The 18,523-nt window shown below is 64.4% G+C and overlaps 1 protein-coding gene across 1 annotated transcript; it reads right to left on the bottom strand.

Moving 5' to 3' along the window:
* Nucleotides 1-2,895: 2,895 nt before the first annotated feature.
* On the bottom strand, nt 2,896-17,929 carry SLC6A19 (solute carrier family 6 member 19). Its single transcript, XM_036113640.2, has 12 exons — nt 17,728-17,929; nt 11,690-11,830; nt 11,039-11,176; nt 9,018-9,199; nt 8,542-8,652; nt 8,199-8,311; nt 6,583-6,711; nt 6,342-6,498; nt 4,559-4,763; nt 4,302-4,461; nt 3,282-3,444; nt 2,896-3,099 (listed from the first exon to the last, which is right to left on the bottom strand). Exons 1-12 carry the CDS (start codon nt 17,927-17,929, stop codon nt 2,896-2,898), a joined length of 1,905 nt encoding a protein of 634 aa, XP_035969533.2.
* Between the last annotated feature and the right edge of the window lie 594 nt (nt 17,930-18,523).

Raw genomic sequence — 18,523 nt, 5'->3', positions numbered from 1 at the left:
TTTGGTCTTCAGAGATTGTGTGACCCTCCGGCCGGTGGCACTCTCTTCTGGGGAGGTCCCCCCTCACCCCTGCGTCCTGCGGCACCTGCAGGGGTCGCACTCAGCCCAGGCCCCAGCAGCACCCACCACGTGCAGGGCGGGAGCCTGTGTCCCAGAGGGGCTCCCCTGGTGGGGCGGGGCAGGGGCAGGAGTGGGAGGGCTTCTTCTCTTCCCCCCCAGCGGCCACTGACACCCTGAGGCAGCGGGTGGGACAGCGTGACATCCAGGGCCACGGGGCGGGGGAGCTCAGCCAGGCTGGGGGACGTCCGAATCGTCCCCCCCGCGTGGGCTCCTCCTGCGGTAGGATGGAGCGCGATGGGCTGACTTGGTGGACTCAGCCTGGGTCTCCCGTGGGAGCTCCTGGACCCGTGGACGCCCGGTGGGTGCTTCCAGGACAGGCTGGGGCTCCAGATGTGAAATTCCCACTTCCCGGGACGCTGGTCTCACACAGGCCCAGATATGTGGGTCGCAGAGGTGTGGGTCTTGGTGGACACACTCCCACTGACTCTATTGGGTGGGAGGGAATGTGAGAAAGGGGGGGGAAGGCTGGGAGGGCAGGAGTGTGGCCCCCGGCCCAGCCAACCTGACCTCAGCAGGGCACCACGGTCCCGAGCCCAAGGCCTGCCCACCACCTGCCCTTCGCAGGGCCACACGCCATGCCCGGGGCTCCGCGGACACAGCCACTTGGCGTCATGACTTCTCCAGAGAAAATCTACCCCCCAACCAGAACCGTGGTCCCGCGAAGCCCTGAGTGGGGCCCCGCTGTTTGCTCATCCCTCTGCATTTAGACAACATTTAGGACAAGACTATGAAACAGTGATTTATTTAGACAGGTACACATTATGCTTACAAATCACACATTTCCAACAACTTGCAAATATGCCACATCTGCGAAACAAGGCGCCTGTCAGGGGACAGAAGGACTGGATGAGTCCCCCTGGGCCACACCCGCCAGTCTCCTCCCCACGTGCCCAGGACGGTGTGGTGTATCCATGGGGGGCTGCTCAGTGTTCTCTTAGTGGGGGTGGGAAAGCTTTCAGAGGAGGGTGGAGGCTGGAGTGGGGTGGGACGGGGGGCCCCCGGCAGGTACATGCCATCATGGCCCTGCATGGCGGGCTGTGAGCCCCTGAGGTTTCTGTAGGTCATGGCATCTAGGTGACCGGCGGCATAAGAGGACTGGACATACCGGTGTTGAAGGTTCATAGTGGGGCTGCAGGGCTGAACTCTGTGTCACCGCGGGACAGGAGGCAGTGGGATGGGGACAGGGCCCTGGGGCATCTGAGTAGGGGGGACATGGCTCCGGGATCCACCCTCCACCCAGGTCCCCACCCCTGCCCAGCAGATGCTCAGAAAGTCCAGTTCAATGTAAACTTCCAGATTTTTCCATGGAGAGTGGATGTGAGCTCATTAAAATAACCACCCCATGTGCCAAGTGACTTGGCCAAGATTGACTGTCGAATCCCAGTAAACAACCCTTCACCGAGGGGCGCCGAGTGGATGGGCTTCCGGATCCCTGCCATGCTCGGGACGCACGGATTGTCCTCGACCTTGGTGGCTGTGGCCGAGTTACCCTATAACCTGCCTTCTCCAGCACCGAGCTAACAATTCATGCAGTGAATATGCCCTCTTAAGAAAACTCAAAGGGTGGTTTCCGCCTTAACTTAGGCTGAGCTGAGTTTTGTCTAACTGCTCATCTCAGCGGCCAGAAGCAATGATTAATCGGGTTGGCTCCCACTGAGCCGGCATCCCGCCAAGGCCAGCAGGCGGGCGGCCGGGCCTCAGAGGGTCGCTGCCGAGTCTTCCAGAGCTCACGGCCTAGGGGCTCGAGAAGGCCAGTCCTCATCGCGGGCACCAGGGCCCCGACCTTACTGTGAGCTCCTGAGTCAAGGGTTGACAGCAAAGTGAAGGGCAGGTGGCGATCAGACTGGATCTGAGGGGCCAAGGGAGCATCACGCTCCCGCCTCCCGCGGGCTGGGCTCCCCACTACGCCGCGGCTGCGACCGTCCCCCGGCGCATGAGCGCGTGGCGGGACCCAGGCCGCTGTGGCCCCCACCACGCCCGTGACAAGGGCAAGCACCAGGGCACCGGGGCTGCGTGCAGACGTGTGTGCACAAACACACAGGCGCCCAGCATGTCTGTACAACACACACACCACAGTCATGCACACCGCACATGCAGGCACACGCCCGAGTCCTCGTGCACGTGTGCACACATCCTCGGACATGAGCACACACATGCACACACACATGCTTCCGTACGCTCACATGCATACACACTCGCACACGTATACACACTCACGCATACGCACACACGGTGCACACTCACGCACACATGTGTGCACATGTGCACACATACACACTTATGCAGTGCACACATACTTACGCACGCACACGCGCACGCATACACACGCAGTGCACACTCACGTGCACAACATACTTGCACACGCGCACATACACACTTATGCAGTGCACACTCACGTACACACATGTGCACAGCACACATACACACTTATGAAGTGCACACTCACGTGCACACACATACTTACACATGTATGCACACACGCAGTACACACTCGCGTGCACACACATACACACATGTGCACACGCACACTCACACTGCAATGTACACACGTGCGTTCACGAATGTACACACTTGCACATGTATGCACTCGTGTGTGCACAAACCGTATACGTAAACACACGTGCATACACTCACATGTGCGCACACACCCCCACACATGTATATACACATACGCATGCAAGCGCTTGCACAACATACACACCCACACATGCACACATGCACACACTCTCACACGTATGGCCCAGATCCTCCCTGACACGCGCTGGGCCGGGCTGCTCAGGACTTCAGGTCCCCGTTGATGGAGGCCATGGACGGCCCGCTGACCAGCCCCTGGCGGTCCCCTGGCCTCTGGCAGCGGTCCCTGAGGAGCTTGTAGATGGCAAAGCCGGGGATGGCCAGGCAGGGCATCCCAGTCACGATGACGACCACAGCGTACACCCAGCTCGGGTAGGTGACCTTCTGGGATTTGGGAAATTCCTCCTGGGGAGAGAGCGGTGGTGAGCAGCCACGTATGCAGCCTGCGGGGTCTCCCTCAGGCAGATGCCCCTCCCCTGTGGGTCACCGCCTGGCCCTTGTGGGGGAGGGGAAGGACACCCCAGGGTCCCCAACCCCGCAGGGAGCACAATGCCCCACTGCCCCTCCGCGGCAGCCCCATGGCTCACATAGGCAGGGTCCCAGACGCTGTATATCAGCTCCTCTTTGACCTTGACCACGAAGAAAAACAGGAAGATGACCAGCATGAGCAGTGGGCTGATCACTCTCCACGTGACTTGCCAGAAGATGTTGGGCTTGTGGCCAATCATGAACTCAATGTCTCTGTTGAACCTGGACACAGGGCAGGAAGGAGGCCATCACCGGGGGCGTTGATAGGCCTGTGATCCTGTCAAGGCAGAGGGTAGCTGGCCGTCCCGCCCAGACAGATGTCACCGTCCACAGTGCCACAGCCCAGTCTTTCTCTGACCGGAGACACGCCGCCTCCAGAAGAGCCTGGTTTGCGTCAGAAGCCGGCTCGGGAGGCCGTCAGCACCCTCTGCTGCCCCACGGTGCCACCAGCCTGTCAACTCGCCCCGGGGGCTCACGCAGAGCCGGGGTCCCTGCTGCTGGGGGTCGAGGGCAGCCCCACCGGCAGCCCCGTCCCAGCCTCCCTGGCAGATCTCCCCTCCCCCAGGGCTGGTGGCCTCCCCAGGGCCCCACGGGGCAGCCTTGATCCCCGCAGCAGGAGCCCCTGCCCTGTCCATGCCCGGCCCTCACGTCCGCTGCCCGCACCCCAGCCCCTGGGACCGCTCTGCCTCTCCTGGTCCCATGTTCCCGTGTCTCAGGCCGCCCGCGAGGGACGCAATAGTGCTTCACCTCCTCGTCTTGGGTTACGACTTTTTAAATCCTGTGGTCAGACCAGGGGGTCTGTACTTTCCTTCGTGGTTGCTGTTTGCTCTCCTCCCACCCCTAAGAGTGCACGGCCCGTGAGTGCCCATGTCTGCCGGGTCTGGAAGCTTCGGGAAGCTGGAGGGAGCACCGTTCGGACTGCTCTGGCGGGCATCTGTCCAGGACCCATCCCTCTGCCCTCGGCCACGCAGGAGCCAGGCCCAGTGCGCACTCGGCCCCGTGTCACAGCGCGCCTGTCCCTGAATGCCACCCTGCTTGCCCCTGCCGGGAGCCTCCTGCCGCTGCAGCCTCCTTCCTACCTGTCCACGCCGTACACATAGACGACCGCAAACATTTCGCAGAAGGCGATGACGAGCAGCGGGATGGAGCCGGCATAGCTGTCCAGCAGGGAGAGCCAGTACTGGCCGGAGTTCAGGGTGAAGATGAAGGCGAGCAGGTACGTCCCCAGGCAGATGAGGCCTGCGGGGCAGAGAGCACTGCCGCTGCAGCCCGAGGCCCTGCGCCCGCACCGTGGCCGCCCCCTGGGGGTTGTCCTTGCGGCCCCGGCCCCGCGTACCTGTGAGCAGCTCTTTGGGCCACTTCTTAGGGATGATGTTGAGGTCCTGCAGGGGCACGACCACGCCCTCCATGTTCCCAAACATGGACGACAGGCCCAGGCAGAAGAGCATGATGAAGAAGAGCACGGACCACAGCGGGGACACGGGCATCTTGGTGATGGCCTCCGTGAAGACGATGAAGGCCAACCCGGTGCCCTCCACACCCTGCAGGGGTGGGAGCAGGGGCGTCACGGAGGCGCACGCTCCCCGAGGACCCTTCCCCGTCCCTGTCCCTCCCTGGACAGCTCCGCACCCGCTGAGCCCCCACCATGCAAGCAGAAGTCTGATCTGAGCCATTTGGGGAGATGACCAGAACTTGTCCTTCAGGCCCAACTGTATTTTTAAAAGCTGAACTAGTTTGATGGCTGGGAAGTGGCCCCACTGTCCAGTGGCAGTCAGGGCCCCTTGCTGCCCAGACACGGACACCCTCTGCTCCCTGATGCTTCCTGAGACGCTCGCCGCACACTCGGCTCGGAAGGTGGGGTGACCTCCACGAGGCCTGAGCGAGTGCCCTTGAGTGGAGCAGAGCTGCGGCCAGTGGGCCCGGCGGGAGCGGCCACAGCAGGTGCAGAAGCACAAGGGCTCCGCGCGGGGCCCTGGCTGAGCCTGTGGCCCTGAGTCTGGCCTCACACGGGTCCGCGAGACCGCTGCTGCGGCCCCTCCCTCTTGAGTGTTTCCTGTGGGGCTGAGGGGCTAAGTTAGGGTCCCGGGGCCCAGCACTCCCTGGGGGACATCCGCTCCTGTCCCCGGGACTCGCTCCCAAGTCAGGGGCCCCAAAGCCACCCCACAGCATTTGCATGAGTTCAGGGGAAAATGGGCTGCTGCCTTCCACACACGAACTCCTCCCTGGGGGGCCAAGCGAGGAGTTTGGGAGATTGCAGTGAACGGCCTCCGAGCACCCGCACAGAGGAGCATCACACGCCTGCGTGGACGGAGGAGGAGGGGGAGGTGAGCCGCAAGGTGACCAGGCGAGGCCAGCCAGCCTGGTGGCCCGGGCCAGGGCCAGTGTGGGGGGTCAGGACTCAGCGCCCCGGTGATGCTCGGCACCTGCACTGAGCACTGACTCCTCTGTTAGCTCGCTTCCAGAAGAGAAGGAATTCAGAGTCTCTGCTGCCCTGGGACCCCCTGCCCCTCGTCCTGCACGCGTCGGGGGACAGACTGGGCGAGGGGCCCTCTGCTCGCCCTCCCAACACCTCGCTCCTGCAGGGCCTGTCACCACTGGGACACAGTGCCAGGCCCCGAAAATGTGGGACATGCCCCCGAAAATTGCGTGGCTCCAAAGAAGAAAATTGCAAAATTAAAATTAGTAAATGTTGGCCCATAAATCACAACAGCATGCAAGCATCGCTCCTCATTGCACTTGGCGTTTAGACGTTCGAGCCTCAGAGGACGGTTTGCAGCTACGTGGTCCTCTGCACTGTGACCGCCGAGAAACGTCAGCCAGCCCGAAGGACTAGGAGCCAGCAGAGTGAAGCGAGTGCGGAGCTCAGTTAGGACGACTCTGCGTGTTTGTGGGAGGCATCCTGGTCCTCGTGGACATGGGGTGTTGGCCTGCCTCGCACCAGGCGCTGCAGGAGCCCAGGCCCCGTGGCCCCGGGTCCCCGCCTTGGCACCAGGCCCTGGACGCAGGCTCTGTGACTCCCAGGACCCCTGGCTCGCGGGGGAAGCTCGGCGCCCTCCCAAGGAGTCCTTCGCCCCCACCCCCAGCTCCCGAATCACAGGAGCACCACCCAGAGGCCGGACCTCCGAGAGGAAGGTGTTCATGTCGCAGGTCTGGAAGTGCAGCTTTGTGAAGGCCTCCGGGTTGGTGGTGCTGAACCAAAGCTTCATCTCCTCGAAGTTCTCCTGAGTCACGTTGCCCTCGGGCAGGTCAAACCCGTTCATGAGCGTCAGGATGTTCCTGGAAAGACAGAGGGGCTGGCTGCAGGCCCGGTGGGCTCCCTGGAGGTGATGTGCAAGCTCCCAGGGCAGGCGGGCCACCTACGTGCTGAAACAGTCATCAAAGCGCTCGGTGGCGCGGAAGCCGATGATGGAGTAGACCACGGTGGCCGCATACACGGACGTGAAGCCGTTGATGATTGACACGATCACCGAGTCCTTCTCGCAGTTGTTGCTGCCGTGAGAGAGCTCCGGTCACTGCCGGCCGGGCACGCCCACCGGCCCGAGTCAGCACCCAGCGAGGACGGGCACGGGGCTCCCGAGGCCGAGCCACTGGCCCAGCGAGGAGGCCGCAGCCACGGGGGGCACAGCCGGCCCACAGCCCACCCCGCTCTGCCATTCCCGCCACCTACCCAGGCCCCCTGCAGCGCTGGCCCTGGAGACCCTCTCCGGGTCGTGAGGCTTCCAGGAGGCGGCTGGGCCAGGGCCCCCCATCTCCACCTGGACGCCTGAAGCCCCCCCAGCTCGGCGTGTCGAGAACACTGCCCCCGACTGCCCCACCGCCACCTGAGGCCAACATCCTCCTTCTGGATGCTTCCAGCGGCCGGCGGCAGAGTCAGATGACAAGTGTTGGCGAGGGTGAGCAGGGATCGGGCGCTGCTGCCCGGCTGGGGGGACCTGAAATGGGGTGGCCTCCCTGGAAAACCCCTCCTCGAGCCCTTCACCCGGAGCAGGCCCGCCCCTGTGTGGGCCGCGGGCGGTGAGGGCATGTCTGCACCGAAGCCCGACACAAATGGTCGCGATTGCCGGACAGTGGACACAGCTCGCGTGTCCGTCGTGGGGCAGGCGGGCAAACACAGCACGGCCCATCCACGCCCGGGTACCGCTCGGCCGTGAAAGGCAGGATGCCCGACACAGGCCGCGGCAGGGGTGGACACGAGGACCTCGTGCTCAGGGACGGAGCAGGACGCTGAGGACGGCTCCCGGCCGTCCAGAGGAGGCGAGGCCGCCCGGAGAGGGAGCGGGCGGGTGGCAGCGTGGGGTGGGGCCCCTGGGGCGCGCTCTGGGCCTCGTGCGGTGCTGCCACCACGCCAGGAGCATGGCTGCACCAGCAGCTGGTGTGCGCCGAGCGGGCCCACGGTCCCGGTGGGGAGCACCTCCTCTCAGTCCGTCCCCGGCTGCCTCCTGTCCCGCCCGGCCCCACGCCTTCCGTGTCCGCTCACGCGGCTTGTCTGTCTCTCTGCTGGACCATGGGTCCCAGCAACACGATCCCAGGGCACCAGCTGGGGCACAAGCAGGTGCCCCATTAATGCTTGTGGAGATGAAGTGACAGCAGCTATGTCCGTGGAGGCCCTGGGGGCCCTCGCGGTTTGGGCCCCTTTCACGTGGGGGCCAGTCCAGGGTGGGCGGCAGGGGCGGGCGCTCCTGGGGTCCTGGGTGAGCAGGCATGATGGGGAGTGTGTGGGGGGTCAACACCAGGGCTCGCGATCGCTGGGACGGAGGCGCCCAGGGGAGGCTGGGTCGTAAATGGGTCTCCCTGGGGGTCCCTCGCTCATGAAAGCCCTCCCAAGGCATCAGCCCGCCTCTTTGCACCCTGTGGCCGCAGCCCCGCAGGGACCCCGGGTTAGCAGGGTCACTGCACGCCTTCCTTTGTTCACCCACCCCTCGTGGTAGGGAGGCTGAGGCACAGGGCAGGCGCGGCGAAGGTCCCCCCACACTCACTGCACAGAGTTGTAGCTGGAGAAGGAGATGAGGCCCCCAAAGGCCAGCGAGAAGGAGTAGAAGACCTGAGCCCCCGCGTCCAGCCAGGTGACTGGGTTGGCCAGCTCCGTGACCTGCAGCCAGACAGAGACCCTCAGCTATGCTCGAAAGGACTGGGGACTGGGACGCACGGCCCCTGGAGGTGGCAGCTGATGCACCGCCCAGTGGTGGCCGCCCTCAGTCCACACGGCCACCGTCGAGCAGACAGGCCCTGCCTGCACTCCACAAGGGGCCCAGGGCGGCCGTCCCCCAGCCTGGCCTCCCCTGTGCCATCTGGGCCCTGGGCCGACCTCGGGAGACTCACGTTGGGCGTGAAGAGGAACACGATGCCATTGGTGGCTCCCTTCAGCGTCAGGCCGCGGATGAGGAAGATGGTTAGGACCACATAGGGCAGCGTTGAGGTGATGTACACGGCCTGTGGACAGGGCAAGTGTGGGACAAAGGGGCAGGCAGTGCCAGGCGGGCAGGGAAACCCAGGCTCTCAAGGAGAAGGGGCGATAGCATAGGACCCCTGCCCCGCCCTCCCCACGTGCCCCCAGCCCCCAGGCTCCAGGCAGGGAGATGGGCCCCGCTCTCCGCGCCCCACCCTTCAGTCTGTAACTGTGGCTGTCTTGCTCCTCCCAGTTAGAGATCACGTGTGCCACTTGCCCACGGCTTTTTGAGCTCATGCTTAAGAGCGTGTGGGCAGTAGAGGCCCCTCCCAGACGGCGGGCATGCGGGACCAGGCCCCTCACAGCTGCTGAGGGTGTGGCGGCTCGGGCACCCCCACCCCGTGAGCACCTTCCCGGTGGTCTCGATGCCGCGGATGGTGCACACATAGAGGACGCTCCACGCGCAGGTCAGGCAGAGCAGGATCCACCACTGGATAGAGCCAGAGTCGCTGATCGAGGTGGAGATGTTGAGGGTCTCCCGGTACCAGAAATAGTCGACCGAGGAGCTGCGGGCACACTCCTCCACGTAGCCTGGGGGCGGGCATTTGCACACGTCAGAGCGTGTCACAGAGTGTGAGCTGCGGTGGGGGACAGAGAGCCCCGGGCCCAAGCTGTACTTTGAGATGGTGACAACAGGGGTGTCCGTGCACACAAGCATGCCTGTGCACACCTGTGCACACGCACACACACCCACACATGCACACACACAAACACAGGCACATGTGTATGCACATGCATGCAGACCTGTGTGCACATGCACACCCACACACGGTGCACGTTACACACATATGTGCACACATGAGTGTACCTGCATGCAGACCCGTGTGCACATGCACACCCACACACGGTGCACGTTACACATATATGTGCACACATGAGTGTGCCTGCATGCAGACCCGTGTGCACATGCACACCCACACACGGTGCACGTTACACACATATGTGCACACATGAGTGTGCCTGCATGCAGACCCATGTGCATATGTGCACACACACCCACACACATGAACATGCCCACACCCAGTGTGGATTCACAAAAACACAGGCACACATGAGTTCACCTGCATGCAGACCCATGTGCATACGTGTGCACACACACACGTGCATGAACATGCCCACACATGGTTGCATTCACACAAACACATGCACACACGATTGCACCTGCATGCAGACCCATGTGCACACACGCACACACCCCCACACACATGTGCATGAACATGCCCACACACGTGCATTCACACAAACACATGCACACATGTGTGTGCACACATGCAAACGACTCGCATGTGTGTGTGAGCACACGCACACCTTCATGCATGTGCACATGTGGGTGTGCTCCCCAGGCCTCCACTGCCTGCCTTCTCCCTCCTGCCCCTGCTGCAGGCACGAAAGAGACCCACAGGTTTAGCTGGGAGTCTGCCCTGGGCTAGGTGCTCTGCCATGCACCGGTCACGGGTCTCTAAGTTTCCCTGGCTGGGGCCCACCCCGGGCAATGGTGTTCAAACTCACACGTTCTCATCCCTGTGGGTCCCAGGGTCCTGGGTGCCCTTCTAGGCCAGCCTGACATCCTGCCAAGGGGGAAGCAGTCTAGTCCTGGAAGGCCCCCACCCCATCCCCAGAGTCAGGGACTATGTCCTGAATGGTCCCCAGGGCAGTGAGGGAGGCCATGGGGGTGGGCCCTGTCCTTTCCTGACCCTGAGGTGCCCATCCTGCCGGCCCCAACCCCAGCACATCTGGTGTGATCCATGCAGCAAACCACACTGGCCACTGTCTGCTAGTTGGACCCACACTCACAACACAGGCCGTTCACGTCCTGATGGGGCTGCATGCCCAGTGGCCCAGCCTAGCACTCAGCTCCGTGCCCCCATGGGCCACAGCCCAGGGCCTGCTCCCCCCTTCCCTGGGGACCCCCCAGAAGGAGCAGATGATGAGGGGCGGGAGCTCTCTGCAGACAAGCCTCCGGGGGCTGGGTGGGAAAGGCCAGTGGGGAACAGGATGCTGCCCTGGAAATGTCGGGGAGCAGCTCTCAGGGAAACCCCACACACCCTGCTGGTGACCTGGAACCCCGCTTCTGCTGCCTGCATCGCGAGGCCAGGTGGGCGGGTCTCCCCCTTTCCTCCATAACAGCGGCCCCTCCTGAGAGGGAAGCCAGCATTTTTAAGGGCTTTTCTACTGCAATATGACTTTTTTGTTAATACCCTATTGGCTTAAATGTGCTCTGGTTTTTGCCAAACCTGAGCTACAGCCCTCCGGAATTTGGAAAATCAGAGGGTGGCTCTTGGTGGACGGTGAGCCCACATGGTCAAAGGCGGAGTCTCCGCAGAACCAGTGGCGGTCCCCCACCCCATGCCGGCCTCCCCCGGGCCTCACCTGTCCGGTTGTCATTGAGCGGGCACTCACTCCAGGGCAGGGGGTCCTGGAAGGAGTTGAAGAAGTACCACATGACCCAGGCGATGATGGTGTTGTAGTAGAAGCCCACCATGAAGGACACGAACATGGACGCAACGCCTGGGGGGCCAGACGGTCACTGCTCAGGGGTGGGGGTCAGCGCTGGGGGAGGGGTCAGCGCTGGGGGAGGGGTCAGTGCTGAGGGGAGGGGTCAGCGCTGGAAGGAGGAGTCAGTGCTGGGGGAGGGGTCAGCATGGGGGGAGGGTCGGCACTGGGGGGAGGGGTCAGCGCTGGGAAAGAACCTCAAGGGTCAGTGCCCCTCTGGGTCAGTCTGGCCATTGCTGAGCCCTGATCTGGGCAGGCAGTAGGGACTCTACTCTCTCTGTGTGTCTATACCCTCCCATCCCCTGGGCGCCTGGGACTCAGGACGGCCTCTGCTTCCCGGCTGGTCTCTGGTGGCCGGGAGTGATGGGGTCTGGACCTGCGGCCCAGAGACCCTAAGGAATGGTTTGCACAGGCCTGGGCGCCGAGCCCTGGGCCCCTCCCCTCCCTGAAATCAGGCAGAGAGAGCAGAGAGGGAAGGAGGGGTGCTTGCTGCGGAGCCTGGCTCCGGGCAGGGCCCCGGTCACGCACCTAAGCCCTTCAGGGCCGGGTGGATGGAGCTCCAGACGCCCACGCTCCCCTTCCGCAGCCTCTGCCCAATGGCGAACTCCAGGTGCAGCAGGGGGATGCCCTCCAGGACCAGCAGGATGAGGAACGGAATCATAAACGCCCCTGCGTGGGGAGAAGGCAGCGATGAGGGCAGGGGACGGCTCACGGGGGCCCCCTTTGGGGACACAGGTGTTTGTCGAAAGCACCGGCAGAACGGTGGCACAAACACAGGCCTGGGACCTCACGGCCACAGGCGCCATTTCACACGGAGCCGCCTCGCACCACCTCCCAATGGTGGCGTCTGTCCGCCGCGCACCGCGCACCGCAGCTCCTGGCAGCCTCCACTCGAAGTGTGGAAGGGTCAGAGGGGACAGGTCCCGGGAGCCCCAGGAGCCCAGGGTTTGGAGGCTGACCAGGAGGTCGCGCACCGGGGGTCAGTCTGAGCCTTGGGAGGCTGCCCTGGACACTCACAAGCACCGGATGCAGGGACCGCCCCCACGGCCGGGGGGCCAGGCTTCACCGCCAGTGTGGGGTCACCAGGAACCCCTGGCGTCTCTCAAGCCCTCCTGGCTTCGGTGCAGGAGAGCAGGTCCAGAAGGGAAATTGTAAAGGCAACCAGTTGGGGGTCTGGTCCGCTCCTCGCCGGCGCAGGTGCCAGGAAACCGGGGAGGCTCTCCGGGCGCAACCACAGTGCAGGACAGCGCCCAGCGTGACCTAGCAGAGATCAGCATAGCCGCGGCCCCCACAGGCTGGGAACTCGGGGCCAGGGTGCAGCTCTGCGTTGAGACCGGACACTTCCTGCTTCAGGACTGACGAGGGCATTTGGGTCCCTGCCTGGTAGCTGCGGGCGCTGGGCTCCCTGGACCCCCGTGGGCCGAACCCACTGACCTGGGATGTTTTCTTGCGGGGATGCCCCTCGATCCCTGCTGACTGTCCCTGGACCCCCGTGGGCCCAGCCCACTGACCTGGGATGTTTTCTCCGGGGATGCCCCTAGATCCCTGCTGACCGTCCCTGGACTCCCGTGGGCCCAGCCCACTGACCTGGGATGTTTTCTCCGGGGATGCCCCTCGATCCCTGCTGACCGTCCCTGGACTCCCGTGGGCCCAGCCCACCGACCTGGGATGTTTTCTCCGGGGATGCCCCTCGATCCCTGCTGACCGTCCCTGGACTCCCGTGGGCCCAGCCCACCGACCTGGGATGTTTTCTCTGGGGATGCCCCTCGATCCCTGCTGACCATCCCTGGACTCCCGTGGGCCGAGCCCACTGACCTGGGATGTTCCCTCAGTCCCTGTTGAGCGGGGCCCAGCGGTGATCTGGCCGGGTGACGGTAGCTTCCCTTCTGCCCGGCCCAGGGTCCTGCCCCACGAGGGCCATGCAGGGCAGCCCAGCGGCAGGAGCATTTTAGCGCAGCCCCAGCCCACTCTGCCCCCATCCCCTGCCCCCACGTCCTTTCTCCCCATATTCTCCAACCCCTGGCCCAGAGCCACACCATCCCCTCCTCCTCCTTTCCTGACTCGTTCCTTCTGTTTGTCCTTCTCACCAAATCTCTCACATCCTTCCCCTCCACCGCATTCCTCCCACCCCCACGCCTCTGCGGGCGGCCACCACCTCCGTGTGCTGGTCTCCTGGTCAGGGCGGGGCTCAGACGCTGATCTAGAGGTCCCCGGGGGAGGCAGGCAGGGGCACCGTGTCCACGCGCACGTGTCTGTGTGTCCACACGCACATGGGAGTGTGCGTGTGTGTCTGTGTGCATTCGTGGGTGTGTAAATATGTGTGGGTGAGTGTGTCCACACGTGTGCACATGTCTGTGCATGCCTGCGTGTGTGTGAGTGTGACCGGGCCAAAGCCCTCTCTCTCTTCTTTCCCCTCCACATATCCTCCCGTCCTTCTGTCTGTGGGGTCCTCCTGTTGGGAGGGACAGGCCTCCGCTGTGGGTCGTCCTCGGTCCGCACGCGGGACTGCTCGAGTGGCCTCTCTCCCCCCGCGGGGCTCCAGGGCCAGGCTCCTTCGGATGCTGGGACTGCATCAGACCTGAGGTCCAAGTTCCAGGAACTCAAGGGGTGTGGGCATGACAATCACAAAAAAGCAAATCCAAGGACGGGCACCAGGAGAGGAACGGCCACCAGCCGGATCCCCCTGGGTGTGGGGGCACAGCCTGGGGCCACTCACAGCCCAGCAGGACCTGCTCCCTGGGTCACTGTGTCAGTGAGGGTCAAGTTAAGATAAGAAAAGACTCGCCTCTCTAATGTCTCCTTAGGGGCTTGATTTGAAAACCTTTGAGCAAAATGACCAAGAAAACCAGTCCATTTGGCACAAGGTTTGTAAATGTCCTTCAATCCCATCCCCTTTCCTCGTGATGCCACTCTCACCCACCGGTCTCCCCACCCCTGCATCTCCAGCAGGAAACTCCTATTCATCCTCAGAGACCCCACTTGGAAAGCCCCTCCTCCGGAAGCCTCTGCGGCCCCCTGTGCTCCCGGCACCCCTCCCTCACACAAGTTCCCCCAGGCCAACAGGCTGGCAGATCCCTGTGCGTCAGGCTCGGCTTTCAGTGGGCACAGCCAGTGGGGGAGGGGGGTGGGAGGACGGGGGAGCGCACACCCACACCACTCCCCAAAGGGAGCCCTCTTGTGCCCACGGTGTGGGGCCTGCCCACCCAGCACCCCCAGCCCAGGGCAGCGGGACCGCGGCCCCTTGTTCTTTCCAGACATGAGCACGTTCTCAAGCAACACCAGGTGCTCTTTCCAGATGAGGCCCCGGGGAATTCACGGCTTTACTTCTTCCCGTGGGTAAAGGTGGAGGAAGCAGGGAAGGACAGAGGAGGGAGGGCGGCCAGCAGGCTCGGTGGCGCCCGGATGCGGTTCCAAAGGTCCCAGGAGACGGACCTGGCTGTGCTGCCCGGGTGTGGGTACCGGTGGGCCGACAGGCGGGGGGGCGCCGGCGCCCGCAGGAGACAGACACGCCGGTGCAGAAACCGGGCAGGGAAACAGGGCGGGGCGCGCAGGCTTCGTGGTCGGCGGATACCGTGAGACTGTGGAGACTCACGGGAGGCTCGAGGGGTAATCACAGGCCCTCACAGGCACCCAGGATGGCTGGGTTGATTTGGTTTGTACCAGGAAACGGGGTGTCGTGTCTCTGGGCTTGCAGACGGGATGAGGAGCAGACGTGTTGGGGGGCCCGGCGTCCCAAGACGCTGCCCGTCTCCCCCAGGGGTCCATGGACCGGTGCGGCCCCTCCCACACGTGCCTCTCCCCGTGTCCCTAAAGGCAGAGGATGGCGGCTCATCCCCCACCCCCGGGCCTTCCGGGCCTTCCCGCCTTCTGCCTTCAGCCCAGACCAGACCAACCCCAACGTGAGACATGCGTGCCCACAGGCTGGACAGCCATCTTGTGCGGCGACAAGGCCGCGGCCGCCCGCTCCGCCCCCCCTGGGTCTGGCCCACCTGCTGGCCTCCCTTCCAGAGGCTTGTCTGGTCTGGGGCGGGGGGGCCCAGTCAGCACATAGAGGACCACACGGCGTTGCCCCGATCGCAGCCGCCGCCGGGGAGTGCCGGGGCCAGAGAAGGTGGCCAGGGGCAGGAGCACCTTGGCCAGGGCCTAGAAGTCATGACCCCAGAAGGGGAGCCACCCTGGGCCCCACACTTCCGAGGGCCCTCTTCACCTGGGGCCTGCACCCTAGAGCGCACGTGCAGGCCCTCCCTGCCCAGGTGCGCGCCGGGTAGGCCCGGGAGGCAGAGGCGGCCGCGGACAGAGCGTCGTCGGGGTGGAGGCTGGGGATCCCGCACCCAGGAGCACATCTCCCATCAGCAGCAAGGATGGGGCTGGGGGCCAGAGATGGAACCTCAAGCACGGCTCCCAGACCAAGGGCCTCCTGGTCGGAGTGGGGCTCACTGCCCGCGGGCTGCCATGATCTAAGTGTGCAGGCCATGGCGGGGGGCCCTCAGGAGCTTGCGGGGGGGGCGGCGGCACAGGAAGGGCCCGGGAGGGGCGGCGTGGGCTCACCCGGGCCAAGGCCTGGAAGGACAGCGCTATTTGAGCTCACAGGGGAGGAATCCCCCGGAGCGAAGCCCACCCTGCGGTGTGCGTGAGGAGGGGAGCCCGTGCCCAGAGCCAGCAGCCATGGCGGTGCGGAGCTTGGGAGAAGGGACGTAGAGACCACGCGGAGGACTTCCGAAGGCCTGCTCTGCACCCCTCTGGCTCATATGCCCCCGCCCGGCATCCCCTGCCTGGGGCCACACAAGATTGCCTCCCGAACAGAACACTGGAAAGCTTTCCCTGTTCCCACCCTCTTCCCGCTCTCACCCCATTCCCATCCCTATCCCACTCCCACCCTATTCCCCGTCCCGGAGCTAGGACCCTGTGCTTCGCTGCCAGGGTGGGACTGGGGTGTGGGGACACGGCTCCCAGGGGGCAATTCGGGGACAGTCCCCTCAGTCCACAGTGTCTGTGGGCAAGGTTGCCACGCTGCCCCCATGGATTCAGAACGCGTGTGTGGCTGCACCCGAAAGCCCCCATTCCCCAGGGTGAATTCTCTGTGGGGGCCCCACAGCCTCTGGGATTTCCTTGGTAAACTGCTCTGGCCCGTTGCCTTGAAGACCTCCAAGTCACTGTGAGCACGGTCCTGGGTGTTCTCCCAGGGCCCCGGGCATGCCACCCACCCTCCTCCCAGGGGACAAGCATCTGGCCTCCACCCACAAAGTGGGTGCATCCCTAGTGGCCCCTGGGCCCCGCACAGCCCTGGGGCGGCCCCTTTGCCCGTGCAACTGGCTTTGCCCACCCCGCAGTGCGGGGGAGTCCGCCCTGTGCTGAGCTCCCAGTTGGAATGGAGCTAGGGTAGATGGGGCAGGGACCCTCCCCGAGGGCGGTCCCCGGGGGGCATGTGACCAGGAACTCCCAGAAGGAAGGGGTGGCCGACATCAAGCACTCCACGTCTAGGAGTCCCATTCCATTCCCCCCCCAGCGCCATGGCCCCAGCCTCCCAGAAGCACAGGAGGGACCAGGGACTTGTAAGACACACCTTCCCAGACTTTGGGAAGCTCAAGCCCTGGGAAATTCAGGGCTGCTGAGGTTGCCCCAGGAACAACCACTTCTGCTTTTCCTGAGGACACTTTTATATCCCGAAGCCCAGGTGAGAGCCTGTAGGTCCTTCAGAGTTAGAATGAAAATAACCCCTACTAACTCACATCACGGGAGCACCTGCATCCCCAGGGCAGAGCCTGCCCCTGCCCCAGACTCGTCCCCGGCTGCGCACCCCTCCCAGGGCTGGGGGCCAAGACAGAAGCCATGGACACATGGGGGCCCCATCCCTGTAGTCCACAGGCACTGGGAGGGTGGGCGAGGGGACAAGGCCATGAGGACACCGATCCAGCACCACTGGGGGATCAGTGGGGGAGAGGGGCAGCCTCGACCTGTGGAAGGAGACCCCTGGACTCCACGCAAGGCCCTCGGAGGCCTCTGGAGGTGGCAGGATGGGCTGAGGCCAGGGTGCCTTCTGTGGGTCACCTGCTCCTGCCCAGCTCCTTCTTCTGTCCATCCAGGAACGTGGTGCCCAACTCTGGGCTTAGGACATGGATGAAGCACAGGGAGGGCTGAGCGTGGGGCCTCCATGGTGGACATGAGCACAGCTGGGCTCACTGCCCCCGTGCACACTCAGAGGAGGGGGCTCTGTCCAGAGGAGTGGCCGGCTCCTCTCGGACCCCCACACGCAGGTCAGATATGTTCTCCGAGAACGGGGCAGGGCTCCCCACACTTGGACACTTGGACACGCAGGGTCAGGAGCGTGGGCATCCCTCCCCACCTGCCATGAGCCAGGAGCAGAGCGCCACGTAGGGCCCTGGACCACTTGCAGCCCAGCCCCGGGTGCAGAAGTGGAGGCTCATGGCGCTCCGAGGGAAGGCACGAGCGCGTGCCTGTCCTGCCCGCAGCCCCGGGGTGCTGGGCCCCGGGGGGGATGGCGTGCTGCTCACAGCCAGGCCCAGCCTGCCGTCCGCCGTCCCCCGACCCCCAGCCCCGCGGCCTACCTCCGCCGTGGCTCTGGCACAGGTAAGGGAAGCGCCACACGTTGCCCAGGCCCACGCAGAAGCCCACGCACGTGAGCATGTATTGGGCCTTGTTGTCCCACTTGGGCCGGGAGCTGGCCTCCTCCGACTCGATGGTCTCCAGCTGACCCAGGGACGGGATCCGGTCCTCCAGGCCCGGGTTGGGCAGCACGAGCCTCACCATGGTGGTCGCCTGGCAGGTCCCTCCAGCAGAGGTCGGCGGGCAGCCAGAGGGAGAGTGGCCACGGGCCCAGAGCCTCAGTACTTTATAGGGAACCTTTGGCACCTTGCCCCAGGCACCCGGCGTCAGCAGATCTAGAGGTGAGTCCGCCCCAACTGTTAATGCCTTATCTGCAGAGGCGCCACAGACCCTCAGGGCAGCTCCACAGGCGCCGGCCAGCCCCTCCCGCTGCGCAAACGCGCATGTCTGCCGGCCCCCACCCCCGAGGTGCTCCCAAGGCTGGACCCCCACCCCCGCTCTGATAGGCCTGCCTGGCTCTGCAGGACGCTGCTCCTCCCTAGACCCTCGGACGCTCTGCTCGCCGCCACACCCCGCCCCCCCAGCCGCAGAAGACGGCCAGGAGCGGCCCTGTCTCCCCGGCTCTCTCTGCCAACGGGCTGGGTGCTGGGGCATCCCTGACCCCCGTCCTAGTCCAGGGACATGACTGGGAGCCCGGGCCCTGGGAGCAGCCCACTGCCCTGCCCACACCAATTTGGAGCTGCCTGGACCCCTCCTGGCCCTAAGCTCTAGGCTCTAAATCTCACCAGCATCTGGGTA

Source organism: Halichoerus grypus, chromosome 2, assembly GCF_964656455.1.
Source record: "Halichoerus grypus chromosome 2, mHalGry1.hap1.1, whole genome shotgun sequence".
NCBI lineage: Eukaryota > Metazoa > Chordata > Mammalia > Carnivora > Phocidae > Halichoerus > Halichoerus grypus.
Note: the sequence above shows the minus strand (reverse complement) of the source record. Positions and strands in the feature narration are given on the sequence as shown.

Bases quoted from the DNA above. Each gene is read 5' to 3' on its own strand.
- SLC6A19 (XM_036113640.2), bottom strand. From the start codon at position 17,929: ATGGTGAGGCTCGTGCTGCCCAACCCGGGCCTGGAGGACCGGATCCCG. The intron at 4,462-4,558 runs GTACGCGGGGCC...TCTGCCCCGCAG, and splicing joins GCCCAAAGAGCTGCTCACAG to GCCTCATCTGCCTGGGGACG. The intron at 3,100-3,281 runs GTGAGCCATGGG...CTCTCTCCCCAG, and splicing joins GCGTCTGGGACCCTGCCTAT to GAGGAATTTCCCAAATCCCA.